Source organism: Ostrinia furnacalis, unplaced genomic scaffold, assembly GCF_004193835.3.
Source record: "Ostrinia furnacalis isolate ACB-3 unplaced genomic scaffold, ASM419383v2 OfSCF2567, whole genome shotgun sequence".
Lineage (NCBI taxonomy): Eukaryota > Metazoa > Arthropoda > Insecta > Lepidoptera > Crambidae > Ostrinia > Ostrinia furnacalis.
In genome coordinates, this window is record NW_021132806.1 from 120845 (window position 1) to 145144 (window position 24300).

General features: G+C 39.4%; 2 protein-coding genes across 2 annotated transcripts in view; one reads left to right on the forward strand and one right to left on the reverse strand.

Annotated features, from left to right (window-relative positions):
- Positions 1 to 1066: 1066 nt before the first annotated feature.
- Pep (Protein on ecdysone puffs) lies at positions 1067 to 12341 on the forward strand. The gene is made up of 8 exons (XM_028308920.1): positions 1067 to 1347; positions 2340 to 2467; positions 2939 to 3105; positions 3939 to 4116; positions 5212 to 5371; positions 9209 to 9313; positions 10645 to 10816; positions 10979 to 12341. The coding sequence occupies exons 1-7, from the start codon at positions 1089 to 1091 to the stop codon at positions 10785 to 10787; spliced, it is 1140 nt and encodes a 379-aa protein (XP_028164721.1). The 5' UTR covers positions 1067 to 1088; the 3' UTR covers positions 10788 to 10816; positions 10979 to 12341.
- A 6979-nt stretch (positions 12342 to 19320) lies between these two features.
- LOC114355883 (large neutral amino acids transporter small subunit 1) overlaps positions 19321 to 24300 on the reverse strand; it is a 29471-nt gene continuing 24491 nt past the window's right edge. The window contains exons 7-13 of the mRNA XM_028308919.1: positions 23344 to 23485; positions 22190 to 22320; positions 21143 to 21311; positions 20545 to 20638; positions 19623 to 19781; positions 19463 to 19518; positions 19321 to 19377 (exon numbers count right to left, since the gene is read on the reverse strand). Of these exons, the coding sequence (XP_028164720.1) occupies positions 19375 to 19377; positions 19463 to 19518; positions 19623 to 19781; positions 20545 to 20638; positions 21143 to 21311; positions 22190 to 22320; positions 23344 to 23485 (754 nt within the window). The 3' untranslated portion in view covers positions 19321 to 19374. The remainder of the gene's footprint in view (positions 19378 to 19462; positions 19519 to 19622; positions 19782 to 20544; positions 20639 to 21142; positions 21312 to 22189; positions 22321 to 23343; positions 23486 to 24300) is intronic.

Here is a 24300-nt window from a genome sequence, read left to right on the forward strand (position 1 = left end):
AGCTGTTGACAAAGGCCCGCATAAGTGATAAGGAGTAGATATTATTATGAGTTAGACCTACCGTGTGATGTGTGTGTGTGTGTGCGTTACCATCGTTCGTGTGGAAATAAATGCACAGATTTGGAACTGCGGTGTTATTCTTCGCACTAGGTGAGTACCACATACAACACAGTACAATATCAATTTCAAAGGGTACAAAATTGAGTAAGCCACATATTTTTATTTTTATGGAATATCATATTTATCACAATAAGACACAATTTTGAAGATAAACTCATACAAAATAACATGCTTTGAAGAACAACCACCCACTGACAAACGATAACCGCCGCGTGCGCGCGCACCAGCGGGCGGGGGTGCGGGGGGAGCTGCCCGGCGGTAAAAATTACACTACCGCCAAAAATGCTCGCGCGTGCTGCGCACGCGCTCGCGCTTGGGTTAAGTTCTTTTCAGAACCTAACCCATTTTCAGAATGGTGTCAGCAACCTAACTCTAATTTTTCAGTAATTTCAGACGTGGGTTTTCAGGAACCTAACGTGGGTCAAGTTGGGTTCTTTAAAGTTAGGTTCTTTTCAGAACCTAACCCATTTTCAGAATGGTGTCAGCAACCTAACTCTAATTTTTCAGTAATTTCAGACGTGGGTTTTCAGGAACCTAACGTGGGTCAAGTTGGGTTCTTTAAAGTTAGGTTNGACGTTGATTTAACAGGTGAATGTAACAGGCTCATTATTGCATAAGCTTGTCCACGGCTCAGTAAAATAATTTCTTACTTGTGTGCGCGCCGTTGTGTTCGGGCACGGGTTCGGGCGATGAGTCAGGCGAGCAGTAGATTCGCGTCGAAAAATACGGGCACTGATTTAAACGAATTTGATTTTTAAAATTTAACGAATACAGTCGAATTTAAAATGCCAAATTATAGATATTTTGTTAAGAAATCGGACACACGTCTGCCTTTGACGGCGTCGAACGACGAAGTCACGAAACAATTTCTGGTGTATTTTCCCAGAAATATTTTAATTCAAATCCACAATTTCTCTTGTTTAAAAGCCTTTAGCTAACGTCCCACAAAATGTACACAGATCCGCGAGATGAAACGCACTCGCAAGACCGGTCAGCAGCCGGCTCGTGACTTCTACTGCGCCATGTGCGATATGTACGCAGCCGACGGAGCCATTCACCGGACCACCGTCGGGCACAGGAAACTCAAGAAGTACCTGCATCCCACTTGCACGTCCTGCCATAAGGAAATGCCAACTAGGATCGAGCTGGATGAGCATAGGCTGACGTCTGAGCATCTGAAAAACATGCAAGATAAGCAGGAGACGGTGTCCAAGCCTAAACCGGAGGGTACGTTCTGTATAATTACTTCTTCTTCTTTTCGTGTCGACAACAAACCCACACAGTTTCAGCCCAAAACTCCGCCACTAGAGTGGCGTTGTCAGTAGCACTCATCAAATCCTCCTGAGTGCAGTTGTTCGGGCACTCAGAGCACGACATCAGGTGCTTCATCGACTGGGGAACAAAACCGCACACGCACTCCTTATTATTACTTTTAGCGACTAGACAACTCTATGAGGTAAACCTTTTTTTACCCATGATAGTCTGCCTCTCACTTGATACAATGAGATGATCAGGCCGAAGTTGAAAGCGAGATTCATCCAGTATCGTAAACCAAAGAAGAACTGGCTATCTTACCTCACCCAAATGGCGACAGACTTAAATAAGATTAAATGAAGAAAAGATGGTAGTTAGCTAGGTGGACTTAGAACAAGCCCAACCAAAGTAGATTTTTTAAACAGTGTGAGTCCTTGTTAAGGATTTCGATGATTATTCACGCTCCTAAATGTCGGTTCGAATGTTTGTAAAAGCTCTTTAAAAATCCTATTTGCAGAAAATTTATGACTTTTCCTACATTTACCTCAGGTAAATTAGAGAGGGTCATGCTCCTGCATTAAAGACTAAAGTCCGTTTTCACCATGAATCCCTAATTTTTAAGTGAGACCTATGAAAACAAAATTCCTGTTAACTTAAGAATTAAGGATTGATGGTGAAAACGGGCATAAGCCTGAGTTGCACCACCCAGTGTTTATTGTATGGAGTTTGACAGATTTTTTACGTTTGTCAAAGTTAAAGTAAGATGGTGTAACCCAGACTACGTGACCTGCCCCCCTAGACAAAACGCACTTTTTGATCGAATCGAAAATCGAATCCGTCAAAACTCCATACAAAAAAGGGGCTTTTCGACCACTTTTCGACTGGTTTGCGATTATAATTTACACTTTGTCTAGACCCACTGATGATGAAATTACTTCTATGCTAACCCAACCGTATCCTTCCAGTGATGGTAATCTCAACTCTGACGATGGAGCAGTCGTACCTACGCGACGATCGCCAACGCTGGCGCCGCGGGGACCCGCACCACGACGACAAGGACAAGAAGCATGCCAACAAGGACCAGGATAACCAGGTATGTTGCTAAGTTTTCAGGTTTGCGCGCCGGGATAAAATCTTATCGATTTTTGACGACAAATGTATGGCCTTATCGCGTGTAATCGCTAAAATGGCGCGATAAAAGCATAACATGGCACGCATCCTAGGCATACTGAAGTAGATGAGCAAGGAAACGCAAAGTGATGTGACAATGTCGCGTCGTATAGCGTTTTGTCGCGTTGTGTTTTCGTAGTACGCTGTTAGAATGTTTGGCTACTGCTTACAAGTTCTATTCATTGTTTGGGCATGTTTCCTGGTCATGATATTATTATTAGTTATCTTATGAAAGGAAGCTGAAAACCTGAATCGAATAATGTGCCCTTTGCCACAAGTAGCAAAATCTAATCTGTTCTAGTTGCATAATTGTACCAAGAAAACTAAAGCTATATCACACTTGCGTCATTTAACATTTTGGTAGTCTACATAATATTCCTCACATTGTTCCCAGACCGAAGATCAGATCAAAACCGAACCGCAAGAGGGTGAGGAGCCCAAAGAGGGCGAGGAAGTTAAAGTGAAGACCGAGGAGCCTCTCGACTCGCCCGACACCGTGCTGGACTACAACGAGGGCGACGACTTGACTAACATGACTGCTGACATGTATCCGGCTTACAGGTGAGATAACCTGCATGTAAGGTGGTCCTATTCTACACTGTAAGAGCCAAAGCACACGATACGTTGCTTGCACCTTGCGACGCCGCACCGCAAAGATCTTGCCTATTTTAAGATGAAGCTGCGACACCGCTCCGGTTTTTCACCACCACCTCCGCCGCAACGCATTTTATTTCTTGTTCTTTGGACTAGCCAGGGAACTGTTCCCATTCCTCATGCCTCATGTGACTAACACTTCTTTCTGCAATGTGTTTGAAAAGCAGCCGAAATTATTTAACACTGACTGTACTAGGCTAAATATGCGTGTGTTCGAGGGGGTACACTAACTAGCGTACCTCTGATCTCGGATCCAGCGTACTTCTGATCTCGGATCCAGCGTACTTCTGATTTCGATCCAGCGTTCCTCGGATCTCGATCCAGCGTACCTCTGATTTCGAACCAGCGTTCCTCAGATTTGAGGTCGGTCTTTACCATTCAGCTAGTTTTTAATATTTATTTTGATTTTAAAGTATCCAGCACGGAGCGCGGCATAGGCGTATCGTTCCTGGCGGAGTTTCGCTGTGTGTAGTACCGCCTGTGTTCTAAGCTCTAGCTATGATCTTCTTCGTTTCTTTTTGTAGCAATAGGAAAGCGCTTTTTAATCAGGTCTTCTCATTTAACTGAACCATACCTAGCGTAATCTAAAGTCTGGTCGCCGACCCATCGCATAGTCGCGACAGCAATATAACTACGCGCGAGCGATAAGGATGGGTAGCTTGGGGTCATTGGACGAAATTCTATCTGTCTTTAGCCTAAGAAATTCAAGCAAGCAAATTTAATGTTTCTCTGTATTCCAGCACGGAGCGCGGCGTAGGCGCATCGTTCTTAGCCGAGTTCCGCTGCGTGCAGTGCCGGCTGTGCCGCAAGCTGCTGGACGGCGACGAGACGGCCGCCGTGCACCTTCGCACGTGGCGACACCACCAGCTGTTCCTGCGGCTGCTGCAGGAGAAGAAGGGCGACAAGCAGGCTGATGCTGTAAGTGCCTCCTTAGACCTCTTAGAATAAAATTAGTTAAATCATGGCGCTCATCCTAACCCTAAAGTCTGTTCGCTGAGAGTTGATAAAAAAAAATCAGAGGTTCTAAACTCATTATAAATTGCGGCCCGCTAATTATTTTTGTCGATATAATGAGTTGGTAGATTATCATTATTATCTCTTTTAAATTTACGGGAATTATTCCGGTTAGGGCATACGTGGGGATACGGATCAAACACGTGGCGTCCATGTGTTGGATAAAAAGTATTTCATTATTATCAAGTGGCTTATAGTGTATCCCAATGTTGGGCAAAGCCCTACCCACTGTCATACCATTCATTTCGGTCTTATGTAAAATAAATCTATTCCGTTTCACACATTGCGTTTCACACATTGCGGCCCGCCGGCCGGGCGCTTGACGACAGCTGCGTGGCTCGTACCATGGTACTCAGTGCGCGTTGTGACAAACGACGCCCGCCATACAGAATGCGATAATTAAGCGACAGTCGCTATTGCAAGACATTTCATAATATTTATCAACTCTCGGCGAACAGACTTCATAAAGCGTCGAGCCGCGACCGTTGCTTGCAATATATCAGTGCACATCAGTTTGCCAGCGAGTTTGGCAGGATTCACATTGACCGGCGCGATTCGGCGCACAACGCAGCGTCCGTTCGGACAAAAATGCGGTGGAATGCGCGCGAATCCGCTGGACTTCTGACGCATGCTCGCGCATCCGTCCGGATTGAAATATCAGTTAATCAGTTGTAAGCAATTACGACTCTAAGAACTGTTAATAAAATACTATTTTCTTTACGGCCGTGTACTTACACGCTCTGACGCGCGCCTGTCAATGGGTATCGTCCCTTAGATGAAAGACCTAATTCAACTAAAGGTCGCGTTTCTTTAGTCTCTGTCGCAGTGCGAAACGCCGACTTTACTTTTCGTTAGAAGTACCGCCATACAGGAAACATAAGTATGAAAGACATCAGCCATCGAAAGCTGCCGTGAAAATGATAAGAAAATACCGTTTGATAATATTTCAAAAAACCTAGCTCCTTAATTAAAACACTAACAAAGAAACTATCTCCCCAGCAACCCGAAACCGAAGCCGAGGCCGAGGCCGAGTCTACGGAATCCAACGAGGCTTCGTCCAAGCGCTCGCTGCAGTCGTGCGAGGACGGCAACTGGAAGCGCCGCAAGACCGAGCCCGCGCAAGAGAACGGCCTGCAGGAGCCCGACGTCGCCATGAAAGGTACTGTAGGCTGAGCTTACATCTTTAACGCGCTCATATAACGCTATGTCCATAATAATAAATAAATAATAATCATTTATTTGCCATTAAACATAGTATACAAAGATTTTAGTTACAATTATGTTGCTTTTGGTCTGTAGAATTCGTTTTATTTTGAACTACAAGACTCAAACTTTGTTATGAAAGGTACTGTAGGCTGATGTTACATCTTTAACGCGGTCATGTAACGCTATGTTCATAATAATCATCAATCAATTGATGCTGGTGTTGAAATTAGATAATATTGGTATATTATTACTATTTATTTACTACGCACAGTAGTTATACTGTTTTTTTTTTACCCAAATAAAAAAATAAAAAATATAACTTCATTATGTTGCTTTTGGCCCTGTATCTTTAGTTGATCTGTAGAATTCGTTATATTTTGAACTGCAAGACGTAAACGTCGCCATGAAAGGTACTGTAGGTCACATCTTTAACGCGGTCATATGACGCGCTGTTGCTTTTTACACGTATCTTTGGCTGATCCTTTTTCGTTTTTGTTGAAGTAGAACCTGTTACAAATATCAAAGCGTTTATTTTCATAAGCAAAAGTTGTCACACCTCAGAATAGGCTTTTATTTCATGCTAAAATTTTAATTAAAAACCAACTAAGGATATGTCCACCTTGTAGATGAAAAGCTTTTCTAGTTTAAATTAAAATTTATTAATTACATTGAAAGAGTTAACCTTATCGATAGTGGAAGTATCAATTAATGTAAGGGACATTTTGGCCAAAATGAGTTATATATACCAACGCATTCAGAATTTTCGGCTCTATCGATTGGTATACTTGAAATGTTGATATCTTTAAAAAAATGTCCCTTACCTTAAACATTTTTAGTCGTCTGAATACGACTTTTGGGGAAACAAATGATTTAAAGGACGTAAATTCCTTTTAATAATACAATTCAGCCCTTACCCTAAACTGTTGGTTTTAACTTTTGAACTCATTGAACCTTACTTCATTTAAAACTTTTTGATTTATTATAATTAGGCCCTTACGTTAATATGCATATAGGATATCAATTACTTTTTTTGGTGGTGATATGCATTTAATGCCTCCCACTCCTACTACACTTATGAACACTAAGTTGTCTTGTTTCTATCTTTTTTCTGTTCATTTTTACGCAGTTGGGTTTTTGACCGAGGGGCTGAAGGCTCTTCAGAAGCTGTTCAATTCCGTCATCTTCGAAGGAAAAACGCCTACGGTATGGCACAGAAGTGTGGTGACACTCTTCTTCAAAAAAGGCGACAAAACCTTGTTGAAGAATTATAGACCCATCTCACTTCCGAGCCATGTCTACAAGCTGTTTTCGAGAGTCATTACGAATCGTCTCGCTCGTAAGCTCGATGACTTCCAGCCTCTCAATCTCTCAATCGCTTTAGTACACCACATACATACGCCACGGCAGATTATACAGAAGACCGAGGAGTATAGTCAGTCACTTTGCCTGGCGTTTGTGGACTATGAGAAAGCTTCGATCGAGACCTGGGCAGTACCTACTACAGTTTCTCCAACGGTGTCAAATTGACTACCTATATCGATACATCGAAATGTTGAAAGGCTTGTACGAAAACGCCACAATGTCGTTCCGTCTCCAGGATCAAGACTCGAAACCAGTTGCAGCAGCAGACAGGGGGAACTGAAAACTCCGAAACTGTTTCTGGACTGGAACGGATTCGGCATAAATATCAACGGTGAGTAAATAACCCACCTTCGATTCGCAAACGATATCATAGCCATGGCTGAGACCGTGGAAGATCTAGGCACAATGCACAATGGCCTGAGTCGAGCCTCTCAACAAGGGGGTCTTAAAATGAAACATGGACAAGACAAAATCATGTCAAATGTCCGTGTTGCACCCACTCCTCTAAAGGTTGGATACTCTACACTCGGCAGTTGTTGACACTTATATGTACCTAGTACAAACAGTCCAGTTAGGCTGGTTATAGTGTCACGCGGACCGTCCAGTGCGGATCCGCTTCACACAGCCGATCTGTAAACTTCGAGGAAGCGTTTTAGAGTAATGCGGTCCGCAGGAATCGCTCGCTCCCTATCAGTTCATACAGATTGGCTGTGCGGAGCGATCCGCACTGACGGTCTGCGTGACACTAAAACCAGCCTTAGGTAGGTCTAACTTCGAGGAAGAGGTCAATCGTCGAATCCAACTCGGCTGGCAACGTTCAGGAAGCTTCGTGATATTCTCACGTCTGAAATATCGCACTGTCTCAAGACAAAAGTCTTTGATAACTTATGGATCTGAGACGTGGTCGCTTACTGTGGGCCTCATAAGAAGACTCAAGGTCAAAGGCGATGGAGCGTGCTATGCTCGTAGTGATTGAACCAGAAATGACGTGATCCGCAGGAGAACCAAAGTGACTGACATAGTCCGCAGAATCGCTAAAATCAAGTGGCAGTGGATGGAGCTCGTAGCTTGCAAAGCTGATGGCCGCTGGGGCAGAAAAATTCTTGAGTGGCGACCACGAGCTGGAAGACGTAATGTGCTGCAGACCCCCACTAGGTCGACCGACGATCTGGTGAAGGTTGTAGGAGGTGCCTGGATGCGGGCGGCGCAGGACCGGTTGTTGTGGAAATCCTTGGGGGAAGACCTTTGTCCAGCAGTGGACGTCATTCGGCTAAAACGAACGAACGATGATTGAAAAAAAAACCTATCTGCGTAAAAATGAACAGAAAAAGATAGAAACAAGACAACTTGTTCACAAATGCAGATGTAGGCATCATCAGTGACTAAATGTTTTGTTGGTGATGTGTATTTGATGCCTCCAACTGCATTTGTGAACACTAAGTTGTCTTGTTTCTATCTCTTCTCTTCGTTTTGTTAATGAATACTCGAATGCAACCTCTACTTACATCAGGTTTCAATGTTAAAATTGTCAAGTTACAATAATATTACTGTCGTGTTTATTCTTAAATGTACCTTACAACATACATGACATTCCATACTGTGAAATTTCAACATTGTAAGGTACAGTCAAGCTCGTTTTTTTAATGTAAGGGACATGCTATCTTTTAAACTACCCATTTTTCGAAAATTTGGCGTTTATATTATGAAAGAACAGAAAATTCTAAGAAACTTTGCCATAGAAACTATTTAAATCGTAACATCACATAAAAAGATATTGAGGTATAAAGAAAAAAAAAATCGTTTTTTGGCTCTCCTGAAAAGTCGTGTTTTGTCCCTTACAGTAATTGATATTTCCACTATCGTTATGCTTGCAAGCAATAAACTACGAGTATTTAGTCTCGCTTACAACTTGCAATATGGCTACTAACTTTAATCTGTTTTCCACTTGCAACTGATGGACCATGGCTGATTGATACCTGTTCACAAGATACACGTACGTATCAAATGCTTATTAATGAATAAGATTGGATTGGAGCCATATACAATTTCAACAAAAACATTATACAGTTTAGTAAAAATGTAAATAAGACTGTAAAAGCACATTCAATGACTATCACCTCATTTTTTTTCAAAATTTTATTTTTCCACTCGGCGTGATTAATATACATACCTCCACAATTTATTTATTACAGCTCTCTAATGCCAATAGTTTCCAAGCAAAACCTCGGACAGGCAGACAGACGGACATAACGAAACTATAAGGGTTCCTTGTCAAGACTACGGAACCCTAAAAAAGTGTAATATTACAAAGTAAAAAAAATGGTGAAAAATATAGCTTGTAGGGGTATAAAATTTCCACGGGGGCAGCCGTCCCTTGGTTTTTATTCATTGCCTGTTCAGTGCGTGCTGACGTAAGGTCTATTCACAGAGGAACCTGGCGACGTGGAAATGCCGCCCGCTGAGGAGTTAGAAGACTGGGGCGCTGCCGGCGACGCCGACCACGACACCTGGGCCGACGACAAGCCGCAAGCCGGTATGTTTGCATTCTAAAATGATCGCTATGTCACTCGAAAGACCTTGTCTTGTACACATCATTCAAAAACAACCATTTTATTTGGAAAATAAGCTTCATTTTAGCAGTTCGGTTTCAAAAATAGAAGATGTGTAAAAACGATAGATTAACGATGATGAAAAAGTGAGGTGAGATCTCAGTAAATTCCTCATTGTTACTAAAGCTCAAGGGAAAGAGGGAATCATTAGTCTTATTTTAGCATTTATAAGTTGAGATATCATTTTAATTGAGACTGGCTGAATGTGCAAATTGCACGAAGCCATTATCAAACTAAGTAAACAAAACTGTGTTCACCGATACGGATAATTGTGAACCGATTTTTAAAATTGTTTTGTTCTTTGATAGAGTAAAGTGGAGTGAGGTGGTCCCATTGTCAGCAAGTCCCAATCTGATGATGGGATCCTAGGGATATCGAGGGCAACCCTCAAACTTTAAAGGCACATAGTACGTATTTCATACTTTTAATAAAATTATTTAAGTATTTGTGTCTGTAGTCACTCATCATCGCATGTTGATGAGCTGGTGATGGAAGGTAGAACTCCTCAACCAGTGTTGGAGAATAATGTGTTCTGATAGTTATGGTTATAGGACCCATAATTGTGTCCTTTGAGGTTATTTATGTGAGTTGATGGCGTGAGGACTCCGTAAGTAGATAATACTTTGTTGCCGATATCGATATAACCTGTAATTTGTAGAAAAGATTTTAACACTAAAATTCAAAAGTAAACAAATAAAATTTTAAAATAGATGATTCAAACAAATCTCCCTACCTAAAAACATCTCACGAAAAATTTAATTGGCACTGAATTCAGATATCAATAGGTAGAAACAGTCACGAAAATTAATGATTCAGTGTTTTTAGTTACGGATTTTTTGTCATTTACTAATGTTCGTGCAGTCCATCTTAAATTTCGTTACGTTATGTAATGAGGGCTATCGTTTTAGCGCTCACCAGTTTGCGCCACTGTAGAGTAAGGTCTAGTAGCGAAGACATTGTTACTTGCTAGTAGCGAAGACAGTGGCACCAACTGGTGAGCGCTAAAGTGGTAGGAGGACTATCGCATTTGCACTCATCAAGATGGCGCCACTGTAGAGTAAGGTCCTGTCAATCGCCAGGGGTGCCAACTGTTAAATATAAAAACGATAGCCTTAATAATTGTGGGGCACCAAATCAGTGGTAGGGTTAATACTGGCACGTGTCTAGCTAGTCCGACCGTGCATTAATACTTTTTAAAAGCCTACTTGCAAGAGTATTATGAGAATAGTTATTAATCTATTACCTTTCTCCGCAGACGAACCCATCGAGCCGGCTCCGGCGCCGGTGCCCGCGCCCGCCCCGGCGCCCGTCCCGGCCCCAGCGACGCCCAACGGCCGGGCCCGAGGCTCGCCCCGGGGCAGAGGCCGCGGCAGGGCCCGCGGGCGCGGTCGCTACTAGAGTAAACGCTCGTGTGGACCTTAACGCTCAGAGGCTTAGTGTGAGTTTACATCAAACGTCGTCACTAATGACCGCGTAAAAAATATATATGAAGATTTTAGTGCTTGAAAGTTTCCGCTAGGGGCGCTGTACAATCCGTCATACATTAATGTCATTTTTTGACGCGCTCTCACTCACATTCAGCCCTCAGAAGTGATTGTGGCAGTGCAAAACGCGTGACGGGTTGTTTCACTTATGCCCGTATTCACCTTCAATCCCTAATTTTTAAGTGACCCATATGGTAACAAAACAGGTATGTTTTCATAGGGGTCACTTAAAAATTAGGGGTTTTTTTTATGATTGAAAGTGAAAACGGGCATTATCCTCACATTAACACTACCTTACTTACTTTATGGCACATTGCCCACAATTCGCATCGAAGCTCGCAACTGCGAACTGAATCCCAATATGGATAAGTGGAATAACCCGACCAGCCAGGCTAATATGCGCGCGACGATGAAATCTTATCGTGTATAATGTTGCATTGGACATCAGCCCTGCAAATCTACTTGCAAGTTTATATTCTGTATATCCATTTTAGAGTACATACAAATACATATTCTAACAGCTAGATTATAACCTCACCCGTTCATAATTTTTCGGTGACAATTATTGCTACAATAAGATTAGATTGTATCGTGCTTCTTCCAAAACTGACGTAAGTCTTTATATTTTATAAATTACTTTGAGCTAAGCCTGGCTGAATATTACCGCCAATATCGCCCGTATTTACTGTGCGTTAAGGTTCACATGTTACGCTTACCAAGCTGCTGTAGTCAGCTGTACGCTTCTGCCCCCCTATCTCCCTCTACTAGCGGGCAGGGCGACCCATAGCTATAATATAAGTAACACTTAGCCTAAGCGCAGAACACCGACTTTTAGCTGGCCGATAGTTGGGTCATAGCAGTCAAATTTTCCATTGTTTTTCGACCTTAAGAGTAGGCGCACACCGTTGATATTTCGTCGGCCGACAGTAGTCGGGCAGTTGATCAGTATGGGCATGTATGGGAGTGCGCACACTACGCCGATTCGATTTGGCCGATTCTTCATACAATTTAAAATCGAGCACAACTATCGGCCAACTAAAAATCAACGGTGTGCGCCTACTCTAAGACAAGCGAATAAGGTGCAAAATATGGTGGGAACTATATTCCCTCTGACATATAAAGGTTTAATCAGTATGAAAGTGCGCACATTGATATCGGCCGATTCTTCATACAAATTAGAATCGGGCCCAACTGTCGGCCGACTAAGTCTAGTCTGCAGGGAGTCTTACAAACTGTTAGTATAAAGACCTTTTACTAGTATAGGTATAATTCTTAAATCCTTTTGTATTTAAACTGTCTGCGAACCAAACCTTGAACGAAATATTATAATCGGTATAGGCAGATGGTAATTAATAGAGTAAAATAACCAGATAAATTTTTACTGATTGTTTATTTACAAAAAAACTATGTTAGTGCAGTAGTTGATACTGCATTCAGCATGTGCATGATAATTTTTCTCCGAAAATGTGAGATACATAATGTCAAATAAAATAAATCAATTTATTTCCTTTTGAAATCTTTATTCAAATTAAAACCATGTTTCGAAATCAAAGGCTAATTTGATGATTCCAAAATTTTAATTATCCTCATTATTAAATTGTAATCCAAGTTAGTTTGTAGTAATATTTTATATGTATAAAATTTTTTGAAAACATCTCTTTAAGTGTTAAAATTAGAGGGTACTCTAATATAGGCATGTAGAAACTTAGCGCTGTTTAGAAACGACATAGTATATCTAGTAAGTAGTCATTAATCTATATATATAAAAGAAAGTCGTGTTAGTTACTTCGCTTAAAACTCAAGAACGGCTGAACCGATTTAGCTGAAAATTGTCAGGAAGGTAGTTTAGAGCCAGGAGAAGGACATAGGATACTTTTTATCCCGTTCGAAATAAAAAAAAAAAGTCTGCTTATTTATTGCCATTAAGGCGGAACAAAGTTCGCCGGGTCAGCTAGTATTCTGATATAGTTAGAGATATAGACATTCAAGTCAAGGCTATGTTTTACAACTGCCACAAAAATCAAACTGTACTTACATTGCCCAAATTTTACATAGATAGAACCTCGTTAAAGTATTCTAAAATGATAAATTGTGATCATCTCAGAATGACATTTTTACATTTGTATTCATATAGAGATACTGAAAATCTTTGAAATGTGTATTATTTGCAAAATAGTAGGTATGCTATAACCTTTGTTCGGTATAGGACGGATTCTGGGATTGGACAGATTCGTGGATTCGGCAGATACTGGATTGGACGGATTCGTGGATTCGGCAGATTCTGTGATTCGTCGGATTAGCTATACGACAGAAAATGAACAGTCGTGCTCAAAAAAATGTAAAGTAAAAAGTAAAATCCATCTTGTTTCCAATTGTTAGTATGAAAATTAGAAACTTGTGAGTTAGAATGTTTATTTCTTAATCACGTTTCAAATACTAAATGGATTTGGCACACTGACAGAGTTTATCCTGTATGAACATAAAAGATAAAAAATGAACTTAAAAGATAAAAACAAGCCAGTCAACAGTTTAGTTTTTAGAGGGGGGGGGGGGGATACATAGAATATTTAGATATTTGCGAACGTCAAAAACAGTAGTTTATCCAGCGCTGTAGATTTTAACCAATGACGATAGATGGCGCTTTTTAGACACGTCTTATTTATTTATTGAAATTTATTTGTCACATATCGTAATAAATTATAGCCTATATTATGTTAATAATTGGACGCAGTTTAGCAATAAGGATCCAAACACACAATAATATTGTAAAGTTTCAACAAAATCCGTTCAGTAGTTTTTGCGTGAAAAAGTAACAAACATCCAGACATCTGTGTACACAAATTTTCGCATTTATAATATTGTTCTTTAACTAAAAGTGGGTTTTATTTTATTTTTATTTACACCTGTACTTCTGTCGTATAGCTAATCCGTCGAATCACAGAATCTGCCGAATCCACGAATCCGTCCAATCCAGTATCTGCCGAATCCACGAATCTGTCCAATCCCAGAATCCGTCCTATACCGAACAAAGGTGCTATAAGACCACGGCTGCACTACTTGCTAGTAGAATAACAACGTTTAATTAGACTAAGTTTGTAATAATTGCTATTATTAGTACATCTATTAGAATGTCTACTGTAATTTCTTCTTTTCCTTTATAATCAAATAAACTTTTTTTTTATCCAGAGTTTTCTTTTATTTCATTTAGTCCTATTATTTTGTAGAACCACAGAAAAAACTGCCACCACTGATCCCGTGTAGAAAACAAAATTATAAAATTGTTTCACCACAGTAAATACCTACATCTACTGTGGTTTCACTGTCGTCTTTGTAACTACAAAACTACTCCAGATAACTGCGTACTGGCGGCCGTGCGACGCTCGGTGCGAATGAGTGCGAGGGAGATTCCCGTTCAGCGAGGTGCGCAGTTAACTCAAACAGGTTGTTTCAGTTTGGCATTCAGTCAAGTACTTCAGTTTTTCATTTTAACTATAAAAATATTATGGCTCTTAAATGTTTGCCAGGGAGGACAACAGTCCTCAAATCAGGACAAATCATTTAATAAAAATCCAGGCTCCTCCAGGGGGACAACAGGACTGCACCAATAAATTGTACTAGTTTACTGCCATGCTGCAGATTTTTTTATTTTTAGATTGCAACATTTCTGTGGAAAGTGGCAATACTGTCAGTTGAACTTAAAAACCGCGCGTACTTGCCGTATATCAAGCAGGTAGTCATTGATTTTATTTAACGCGAATCATGTAAAATACTCATTATTGTATACATTTATTTAAGTATGGTTTATATTGATAAATTTTACTTCAATTGGACATTGATCGCGTGAAAGTGTAGCTATGATGAAACTAAATAAATATTGAGTCATATAACTTTAGGACCTATCATCCTTGATAAATAAAAGGAAATCCTTGGAGGAGGCTTTGTCCAGCAGTGATAAAGTAGCATTTGGCCATTTGTAGAAGGAAAATAAAAAATAGTAGGTAGTTAAAAACTTAGATAACTTTATTTTAAATTAACACATTTTTTGAGTCCATTTTCTTTGTTTCACCAGATTTATTATAAAAAGCACTTAATGTTACTTCTTTTTCATAAGATTTAATAACAGTTTTGTATCACTGATCTGAGTTTTCTGCCTTTGTTTTTGCTTCTTCACTGGTTTTAGTTTATGCTTCTGTACCTGTTCACTTTGCCTTGTATTTCTCTTCGAGGGATTTTCTGTAGTTTCTTTACGTTGTATTTCCTTCTTTGTAATATTTTTAACAAGAGGACTGTTGGCTACGTCCATTTGAGCCAACACTTCCTTCTGAAAAGTGACTTTCTTTTCGGCATTGATCTTCTTTTTTAGGATCTTGTTAGTGACTGCACCCGTTGCAACATTTTGCTTCTTAGTGATCTTATTGAGAGCTTTAAACTTGTTTTTGCCGAATTTCACCATTTTGTGCTTTAAATTAAGTATAACTTATGCAAACTATGCGAAAATTAACGAAAAATAGCACGTCGCGGAAGACAATACAACAAAATTAAATAATTGTCTGACAGTGACAGAAAACATGTGTGTGAGTGTGACAGTGACAGACCAACAGCTGTCATGGCTGTCAAAAATTACAGAGTATCACAAAACGTAGTGATGTGCGTAAGCCAAGATAACTAGTTACTCTTTTGCTCTCTTGTTGATCACAATGAGTGATCCTATAACTCTAAAATCACCACGTATAACCAGTAACCACTATTATTATCATTAGAATTTCGTGGGAGTCAAATTCAATGAAACGAATATAACTTACTTCAATAATTTATTATTGTCATACTGTGTCCAATAAGATTAGACATCGCGAAGCGCGCAAAAGAACCTTCGACACATATAACATTGTTACACATATAGTACATCACGTGAAGGTATAACTAATTTATTAACTCCTACACAAATTATAGTTATTATTTATTTATATTTAGATAAAATAACTGAGTATGAGCAAATTAAATGCAAAATGTATTATTTTCTTGACTTTCTACATTATAAAAAAAATCACACAATTATTGATTACATAGATAAATTACAATATTGGAATGTCTGCGTATGATCACGTCCGATTATACCGAACATTATGTACAAAAAATCGTAATATCAAAATAAAAAAATATATAAAACTTAGCCTACAAAAATAATTTCACTTATAAGAAAAACGTACTTACTATAACCGATCAAACACTTCTGTTGGAATGTATACTTTGATTTTAAAGAATTGATAATAAATATCACAATATTTGATAGGAAAACATGCAAAGTTATAGGTAATTTTTTCAATTCAAATAAACTACCCGACAAAAATGTTGCAGTAATATTCCAAACAATACTTCACTTATCATAATGCATCTCTTGGATCCATCATGCTAATCGGCATTCTTCGTGATGTAGACATACAAAATCTAAATCTAATTTACGTCAGGAATAGCTAACGTATTGTCAATCTCGATAGGATAATTTTATAAATACCAAAAAATTCAAGATTACAATAAATATAGCACGTATATGGCCCCTTTTGGGATAATGCATTTACATAATTTTAAGAACTTAAATGAATTGTCTAAAATGCAAACGTTTTAAACGAAATTATTAGTAGGTAAATAGTAATAGGTCACCCTTAAATAAGTTAACTAATTGTAGTAGGGAATTTAGTGCAAGAACCCCTCCACTTTGGTATAGAAGGCTCATTTTTGCAACAGTGGTTCTTTAGGTGCTCCTGAGTGGATTTCCGTCGGTAGACATCGGGAGCCCCCCCTGTGGTAGCAGGGGGAGGAGGGGCAAGTTTCCTTCCGCCGCGCTTCACTTTAAGGCCTATATCTTCAAAACTATGGGTATTAGGGCAAGTGTGGTATCATTTTCGGATAATTAAAGGATGGCGAATTCATTTCTAGAACAAATTTTTTGCCTTTTCATACAAAAAAATAGAAATATTTAGTAAAATTCACAAAAACCAAAAAGTATTTTTTTAAATAAACGTCGTTTACTTTTAAACCACTAGAGATAATCNATTGGTTAATTACCAACTTTTAAACCAATTTAAAGTAGGCTAGTAGTTCTGTATCATACCTATTTTGTTATGAGCTTTGAGCTATGATTTAGTTAAAATTTACTGTGTCAACTGTAAAATTTTCATCAAAAAGCCTATTGATGAACACATTTCATTTTTATAAGTATAAAAATGATGCTAAATTGGCTATTGTGTTACTAATTCGAAGAGGCAATATTGACATCATTACAAATTCTTTGGTATGCGTTACCGCAAAAATATTGCCTCCAAACTCACATCAATTTATTAGTTATCTAAATATCATATTTTTAATATTACAATATTATTATCAAGCATCAAGACGTCAAACATGCACATAGAGTCACACGGCTGTGTTCAGATACACATTCATTACTATAACTACATTTAAAAGCAAATAAACGGAAGGATGATCTTTCGATTACAGAAATTCAATCTCACAAGATTAAAGAAGAAATCACGAAAAATATTTCCATAAAAAAATTTAACCAACATAGAACTAAAGCAGGATATTGCAAATAGTGTCAAGCTTGAAATTTCAAGGGAGGTAATTTGTTACACTTCGCTTTACGACACGTTTGCATACAAATTCATATTATTCATTTTATTCTTTACATTTTGGTGTTAATTTAGTCACAATAATAATGAAATACTTAACCTATATTTAATGTAGCGAATACAAAATTAAATTATAAATGCGGACTATTAATTCTATCGTTCACAGACAATAACAGTCAACAACAGTAAACATTAGTTACTTACAACACCGAGGTTTCACAATAAATGTCAACAATTTTGTCGTTTATTTTTTTTATCTAAAATGCCTTAATTTAATATCTTGATATTTTCTAAGAAGCATAATTTACATTTAACGGCATGTTCTGTATAAAAAGGTAGAATATTAATAACATCAATTTATAAATTGTTTGTTTCCTTAGTAGAAATACTGATTAAAACTATATCATAATGTTTACTTTTGTAGTAAAGAATGCTTCTTAGGATCATCATCGCATCGCTACAAAACTATAGCTACATATTCTGCGACCACACTAAATATGTAAAGAAATAATATAGCAAGCTAGAATGATAATATCACGTCGTCAAGATTCTGTAAATTATTTTAATTAGACTCGTGCTAGCAGGTAAGTAATTAGTCAATGCGCTGTTGCGCTGTTAATAAGTAAGTCGGTACTTTTTTCTTACAAGCGTACTTAGTACTTTAATTTTTTAAGTTTTTCTCGCTAAATATTGTGTATAGCCTGACCAGGAACATAAAAACCCTCGCCATGTTGCGGAAAACAAATGGTACTAGTTTCTTTTAATGGCAACAGTAACTGAAAACTTCATTGACATGTCACCTTGCATGTCAGTCTATTGCTGTCAAAGTGTAAACAAACTTTATTTTAAATGTGCGCAATTGATTTTGTGAATTAAATTGCTAAAATCTTTTTATAGTCGTGAAAGAAAAGTGGTTCACAATGTGTTCAAGTATTTATCGAAGAGAAATACTAAGGGTTCGGACAATATTTTCATTGAATAATATTTCCGACAAGGTTGTCAAATTGACTGACATGTTTATCGTATAGTACAGTCCATTATGAAAATTAGCTGTGGTTTGTTTCAAATACCTATTTTAAAGTTTTTTGTCACTTTCTAAGTGTTGAATTTTATGGAATTGGGAAAGAAGTACCGAGTTTGAAGCGTTCATGAGCAGACATTGCAGTTGAATATTCAAGTTCTGAATTTGATTATTGATGAATAATAAAATAAATCCTACTATCACAATTTTTATTTTTAAAAATTACTGGTCGATAGGTTACTTTATTTTGAAGAATAAATGTTATTAAAAGTTTTTTTCTAAAACTGATAGTTTAGCCGGAAAAAAATATTTTCCATCCCATTAGTACGCCGGCTGCGCTCGATTCGGATATAATGACGTCACGCGGCCTTGCGTACGTTGACTTTTAGCGGCAAAAACGGCCTATGTTTATTACTTAATATCTTCGTAAGTAATGGTCCGATTTGGATAATTCAAAAAGATATATCTTTCTTATGTCTTAAAGATTAACGTAGATACTAGTTTTATTGAATTTTCTACAACAGTACTGATCCTCATTGCAGCGCCTCTGTGTCAGGGTTTTTATGTTCCTGGTCAGGCTATAAAGTCAATATTCCTCCGAAAAATGGCTTCTAAATTTACTGTGGAAGTACAGTAAATTAAGATACCTTAATACTATGAAAAAACATAGAATATGACGTAATATCGCAAAACTTATTTTTATTGTAGTTGCCATTCTTGTATAGTTATTTTCTGTGGCCGCAGCTCAAAATCATAAAAATAACTAGTTAATGGTAACTGGTATCTTGTTACAGCACTAGTCCAGATGCGTTCGTGGTCGGATATGTTCAGACGATCCTTTACAGGAAATGCGTTCACTGTAAAAATATTAATTATTCATGTTTTACATTTTGTAAAAACTGTTTCAATCAATGAAAAAAATTTAAATCATATAAATCTTACCTTCATTTTTGGTCGGATGGCTAATGTTAGTTTTTGAATCAGATGTGTGGCGCAAGCTGAAAAAATAAAAATATGAAGTTAGGCTTTGCAATTTAAATTCCATATTTTCTAGGGCACCCGAAACTCAGTGTTATGGGCCGTATTTAGAGAAGTAACTCACTGGTAATACTAGCAAGCCCCCTAAGCCGCGTCCTAGGGTGCAGGAACAGCAGGTATATCGGCACGGCGGTCAGGATCATGAGGCAGCCGATGCCGGTCTCTGCTGGCGACGCCACCGCCGGCACAGCCACCACGAGAATCGTGCAGATTATGTAGAGGACTGAGGAATAAAGCTTTATTAATCTAATGGAATAAAATGCATTTTAAAGTTATTAGGGTTTTAAATTGGGTATTTGCCTCCACTCCCCAATAATTTTAAAGCAGAACTTTAAAAAAAGGCATTTCATTCGGGTCTTAAAAACTTAATTAAATTACTTGTAAATTAAGATTTTTGGTGCATTGCAATTGACCAAAGTAGTTTAATTGATTTGATAAAATAGTGACGTCATTGGCTCGTATTGCCATACATTTATGGGAAAATCTCGTTCAGACAGTCAGTTTTAAAAAATACGTCAAATTGGTGGGGTGGTGGCAAATACCCTATTGTAAATTCTAATTCTAAACTTATGTCAAAATTTTAAAATTTGGAAAAGTCGGTTGTTAAATAAGTCAGGGGGAATCCCACGACCTTTCGCGAATGTAAAATACGCAGGGAGCGAACGAGAACATTAATTATTGTAAATGGGAGGGGCAGTCCCAGCAGGTGCGCAGTTAGCTCGATAGTAGGATTTTTTTTTATTCACAACGACAAAGCTCTTGGCCTGTATCTCACCTGATGGTAAGTGATGATCAGGCCGAAGGTGGAAGCGAGCTTCACCCGGATGGTTGTAATAGACCTATATCAGTTGAATATACTATAGTCTATACTATACCCTTCAAGTAAGTACCAGCGAATCGAGACAGTGGAAATCAATTGTCACCACGGTCTCATGCGACCTCTTAGGGTTCCACGAGATAATATTCAAATCCATTATTATTCTCACCTGGGAAGAACAGGTTGACCCTGATGGGCCGCTCCCAGTCCGGCTTCGTGTACCTCAGCACTGGAAGACACAGCACGGAAGCGCCAATACTCAGCTGAAATCAAAAATAACAGTTGCAGTCTAGTTTACAGTAAAATCAGCAGAAAAAAGGTTTCATTTGTCTGTTTCCCGCTTCGCAACGGAGGGAAGTCGAGAACTACTCAACCTTTACTGGTTAAAATAGGTTAGGTAGACCATTCCAAACTGTAGATCCTGGCAGGAGTTGCAGTGATGGAAAAGAGATATGGAAATAGACCGAGATGGAAATAGCCCAGTTCTGATGTAGCGACTTCGCTCCGCGAAACGGTCATGAAACCGACGTTCTCCATGTGGTGGTACGTACACTAAAGCGTAGATGTCAGACACCGTCAGATACAGCAGCGAGAGCAGCAGGCTATACAAGACTTGCAGTGGTGAGAACGAGAGGTGGAAATAGTTACCCGCCTTCTTAGTTTTGTTCGTAAATCAGCTACTTTGTTCCGTTTAATGACGTTGCATGCATAGCTTCCTCACTTCGCAAAAGGTCGCGAAATTGACATTGTCCAAGGGTCATACGTACCCAGGTGGCGAATCCCACGTAATTGATGAGCGCGTAGATGTCAGACACGGTCAGATACAGCAGCGAGAGCAGCGCCACGGCTAACACAGCAGGCGCGGGCGTCGAGCGCGGCGTCACCATCGTCAACATCTCTGGCATCTGGCCTTGGGCCGCTCCCGCGTAGAACAACCTGACGATGGTCAATGTTAAAAAGTTTTAAAATCCTGTCGCCGAGCACATAGAATTTCGTCCAATGACCCCAAGCTACCCATCCTTATCGCTCGCGCGTAATTATATTACTGTCGCGCTCGCACACTCACTACGGCCGCCGTCTACTGTCTGCTCGGCGACCGGACTTTAGTTGAAATAATTGATTTGCCTCAAAGGTGGAGAAAATCGTTAGATTTTCTCCACCTCTCCTTTGAGCAGTCGTAGACCCTTCTGTCGTGGGTTACCACGACAGAAGGGTCTACGACTGCTCAACCCACGATCCTTCGCTTTGGGCGACTCTGACCATTTGAGCTACTCAGAAACTTACTTATGGGGTGATGGGGTGAATTTGATCTTTTCAAGTTGTTCACTTCTAAGTAGAGGCACAGAATAAGGTAGAGAAAGTGTAAGTTAGTACTAAGGTTAGTACTTGGTTCTATTGCATTTAGGCCGGACTTTGTATTTCATTTGGCCGGACATTTGAAACTAAAAGCCGGACATGTGACGGGGGGGGGGTGCAATTAGTGTCAGCTCATGAGTAAGTACTATCATCATCGGTTGCTAACCAACATCCTGATGCGTGCACTTCATATGATTTTGTGGCTCGACTTTCGCCTGGCGCGGCAACCAAATAAAAAGCCTAACAAAAGCCGGCCGGACAAGGCAATATTTGGCCGGACAAGACCCTAAAAAGCCAAACAAGCCCTAACTGGGCCGTAACTTACGTAACTCGGTTTACTTATTTCCTCGAAACAAAAGTAAGTAAGTAAATAGCATCCAGTCCAGCCACTCAGCTTAATTGAAATTGGTCTAGCGGTAAATAATTGTTTAAAAAGTTGTTGTTGTAAATGACATTACCTCGACGAAGTAAGCAGCACTCCATTGACAGCCCCGAAGGTGGAAGCGGCCACGAACAGCGGGATAACGAGCGCGAACCAGCCGAACAGACGCTCGGCGAACGTTACAGCCACCGCTGCCGAGCCAAGTACCTGTGAAAGAAATAATAATAATAATAATAATAATAATAAATATCTTTGGACAATCTCACACAGCGCCATCTAGCCCCAAAGTAAGCAATTAATATACTTGTGTTATGGGTGCTAGTTAACGGATATACTACTTATATACTTTTTTTTTTAAATACATACATATTATACATAGTAACACCCAGACCCGTCACAGAAATTAAAATTCATCATTTCAATTTCTGCCCGACCGGGAATCGAACCCGGGACCTCTCGGCATAGTAGTCCGTTCTGAACCACTACACCAAACGGCCGACATCATTATGAAGAAGAAATCATTATGAAGAAGCTGCTTTAATTGGCTTCTTTCTTATTTTTTTATTATGGGTTTGGTGATTTGTTCTTATAGTTAGTGTCAAGCGATTTTTGTTTTTCAATTTTACCTTTTTCCTGTATCTCAGATCAGAATAGACACCAAGCAAAAGGTCAAGGCTATGTTTTCAAGTTTTAAATTCGTTTTGACTTTTGTTACACAATATTACATAATATTTTGAAATAGATTAAGTATGTTCTATTAAGCTTATAATAGTCGTCGCTGGCCTCAACCAAGTGCTTCCCGCTCGCTACCTTCATTACTTAGATAAGTATGCGGTCCAGTTGTTGCGCTTGGGAGGCCTGCCTACACTTCGTCTTCCAGTCTGGCATCTACGTGCTTCCCGCGACTTTCATAAGATGGTCGGTCCAAAAAGTGACAAGGGCCTGTGTTCTCTACGTCTTCCCGTCGCTAGACATAAAGGCAAATATTGTTCAAACTGAGGAAAAAGACTAGTTAAAGCCTGGTCCGTGAGCACGTAGAATTTTGTCCAATGACCCCAAGCTACCCATCCTTATCGCTCGCGCGTAATTATATTGCTGTCGCGACTGTACGCGCGCCCGCAGTGAGTGTGCGAGCGCGACAACAACATAATGTAATAAGGCGCGAGCGATAAGGATGGGTAGCTTGGGGTCATTGGACAAAATTCTACGTGCTCACGGAACAGGCTTTACCTCAGTAGGCGACAGGGTGGTGTAGAAAGCGATGTTGGTAAACGTGTAGACCACGGTGACGAGCGTGCATGAGATGGCAATAGCGCGGGGCAGGTTTCGGACCGGGTCCTTCAGCTCTTCGATGATGAAGTTCAGGTAATTCCTGGAAGAGAGAGACGATAATGAGGTAAATACCGAACCTTAAAAGGGTTCGTCGGTCATTTGGTCTTTAGTGCAGGAGCAAGACTCTCTCTTATTCCCCAGAGGTTTATTTATTTATTTAAAGACTTTATTGCACACACATAACAATGTTCCGTACAAAAAGGCGAGCTTAATGCCATAAGTCATTCTCTACCAGCTAAGTTTTACCAGGATACGTAGTTTAAAGAGCAAAATCCTCTATCTACACTTCCATGCTGGCCAGACAGCCTAGGTTTGAAAGTAGGGTCAAGGAGGCAACAGTAACTCGGTCGGCTACAGTGGCTCAGTCATGTTTCTACCTGAAGGCATAGGAATATATATTTGTCTCTTTTACCGATTCAAAGGTCTTGGTACCCGAACACGTTTAAACCAGTTTGCTCGCCGGTCAAGTGCCGTGCGGAAGGGTGAGGGAATGTTTTTTGTTTTCGCGCCCACTAAATTACATTCTAAGGTGAGTTTCGATTGTTTTCATATCTTTGTTTGTTGCTATAGGTAATAGCCGTTATATTTATCGGATAGTAGGTCTTGTATCAATTGTCTTTAATCCGAATTTTGACTAATTTGTTTTACATCTTGGTTTTTTTTATCAAATACTAGCTGACCCGGCGAACTTCGTACCGCCTTAGCGTAGAGATTTTCTTAATATTTTTTTCCGTAAGAACCATCCTTGGACTTCCACAAACATTTAAAAAAAAGAATTATCGAAATCGGTTCAGCCGTTCACACGTGATGCCGTGACAACGCGAAACGGGTTTCATTTTTATATATATAGATTTA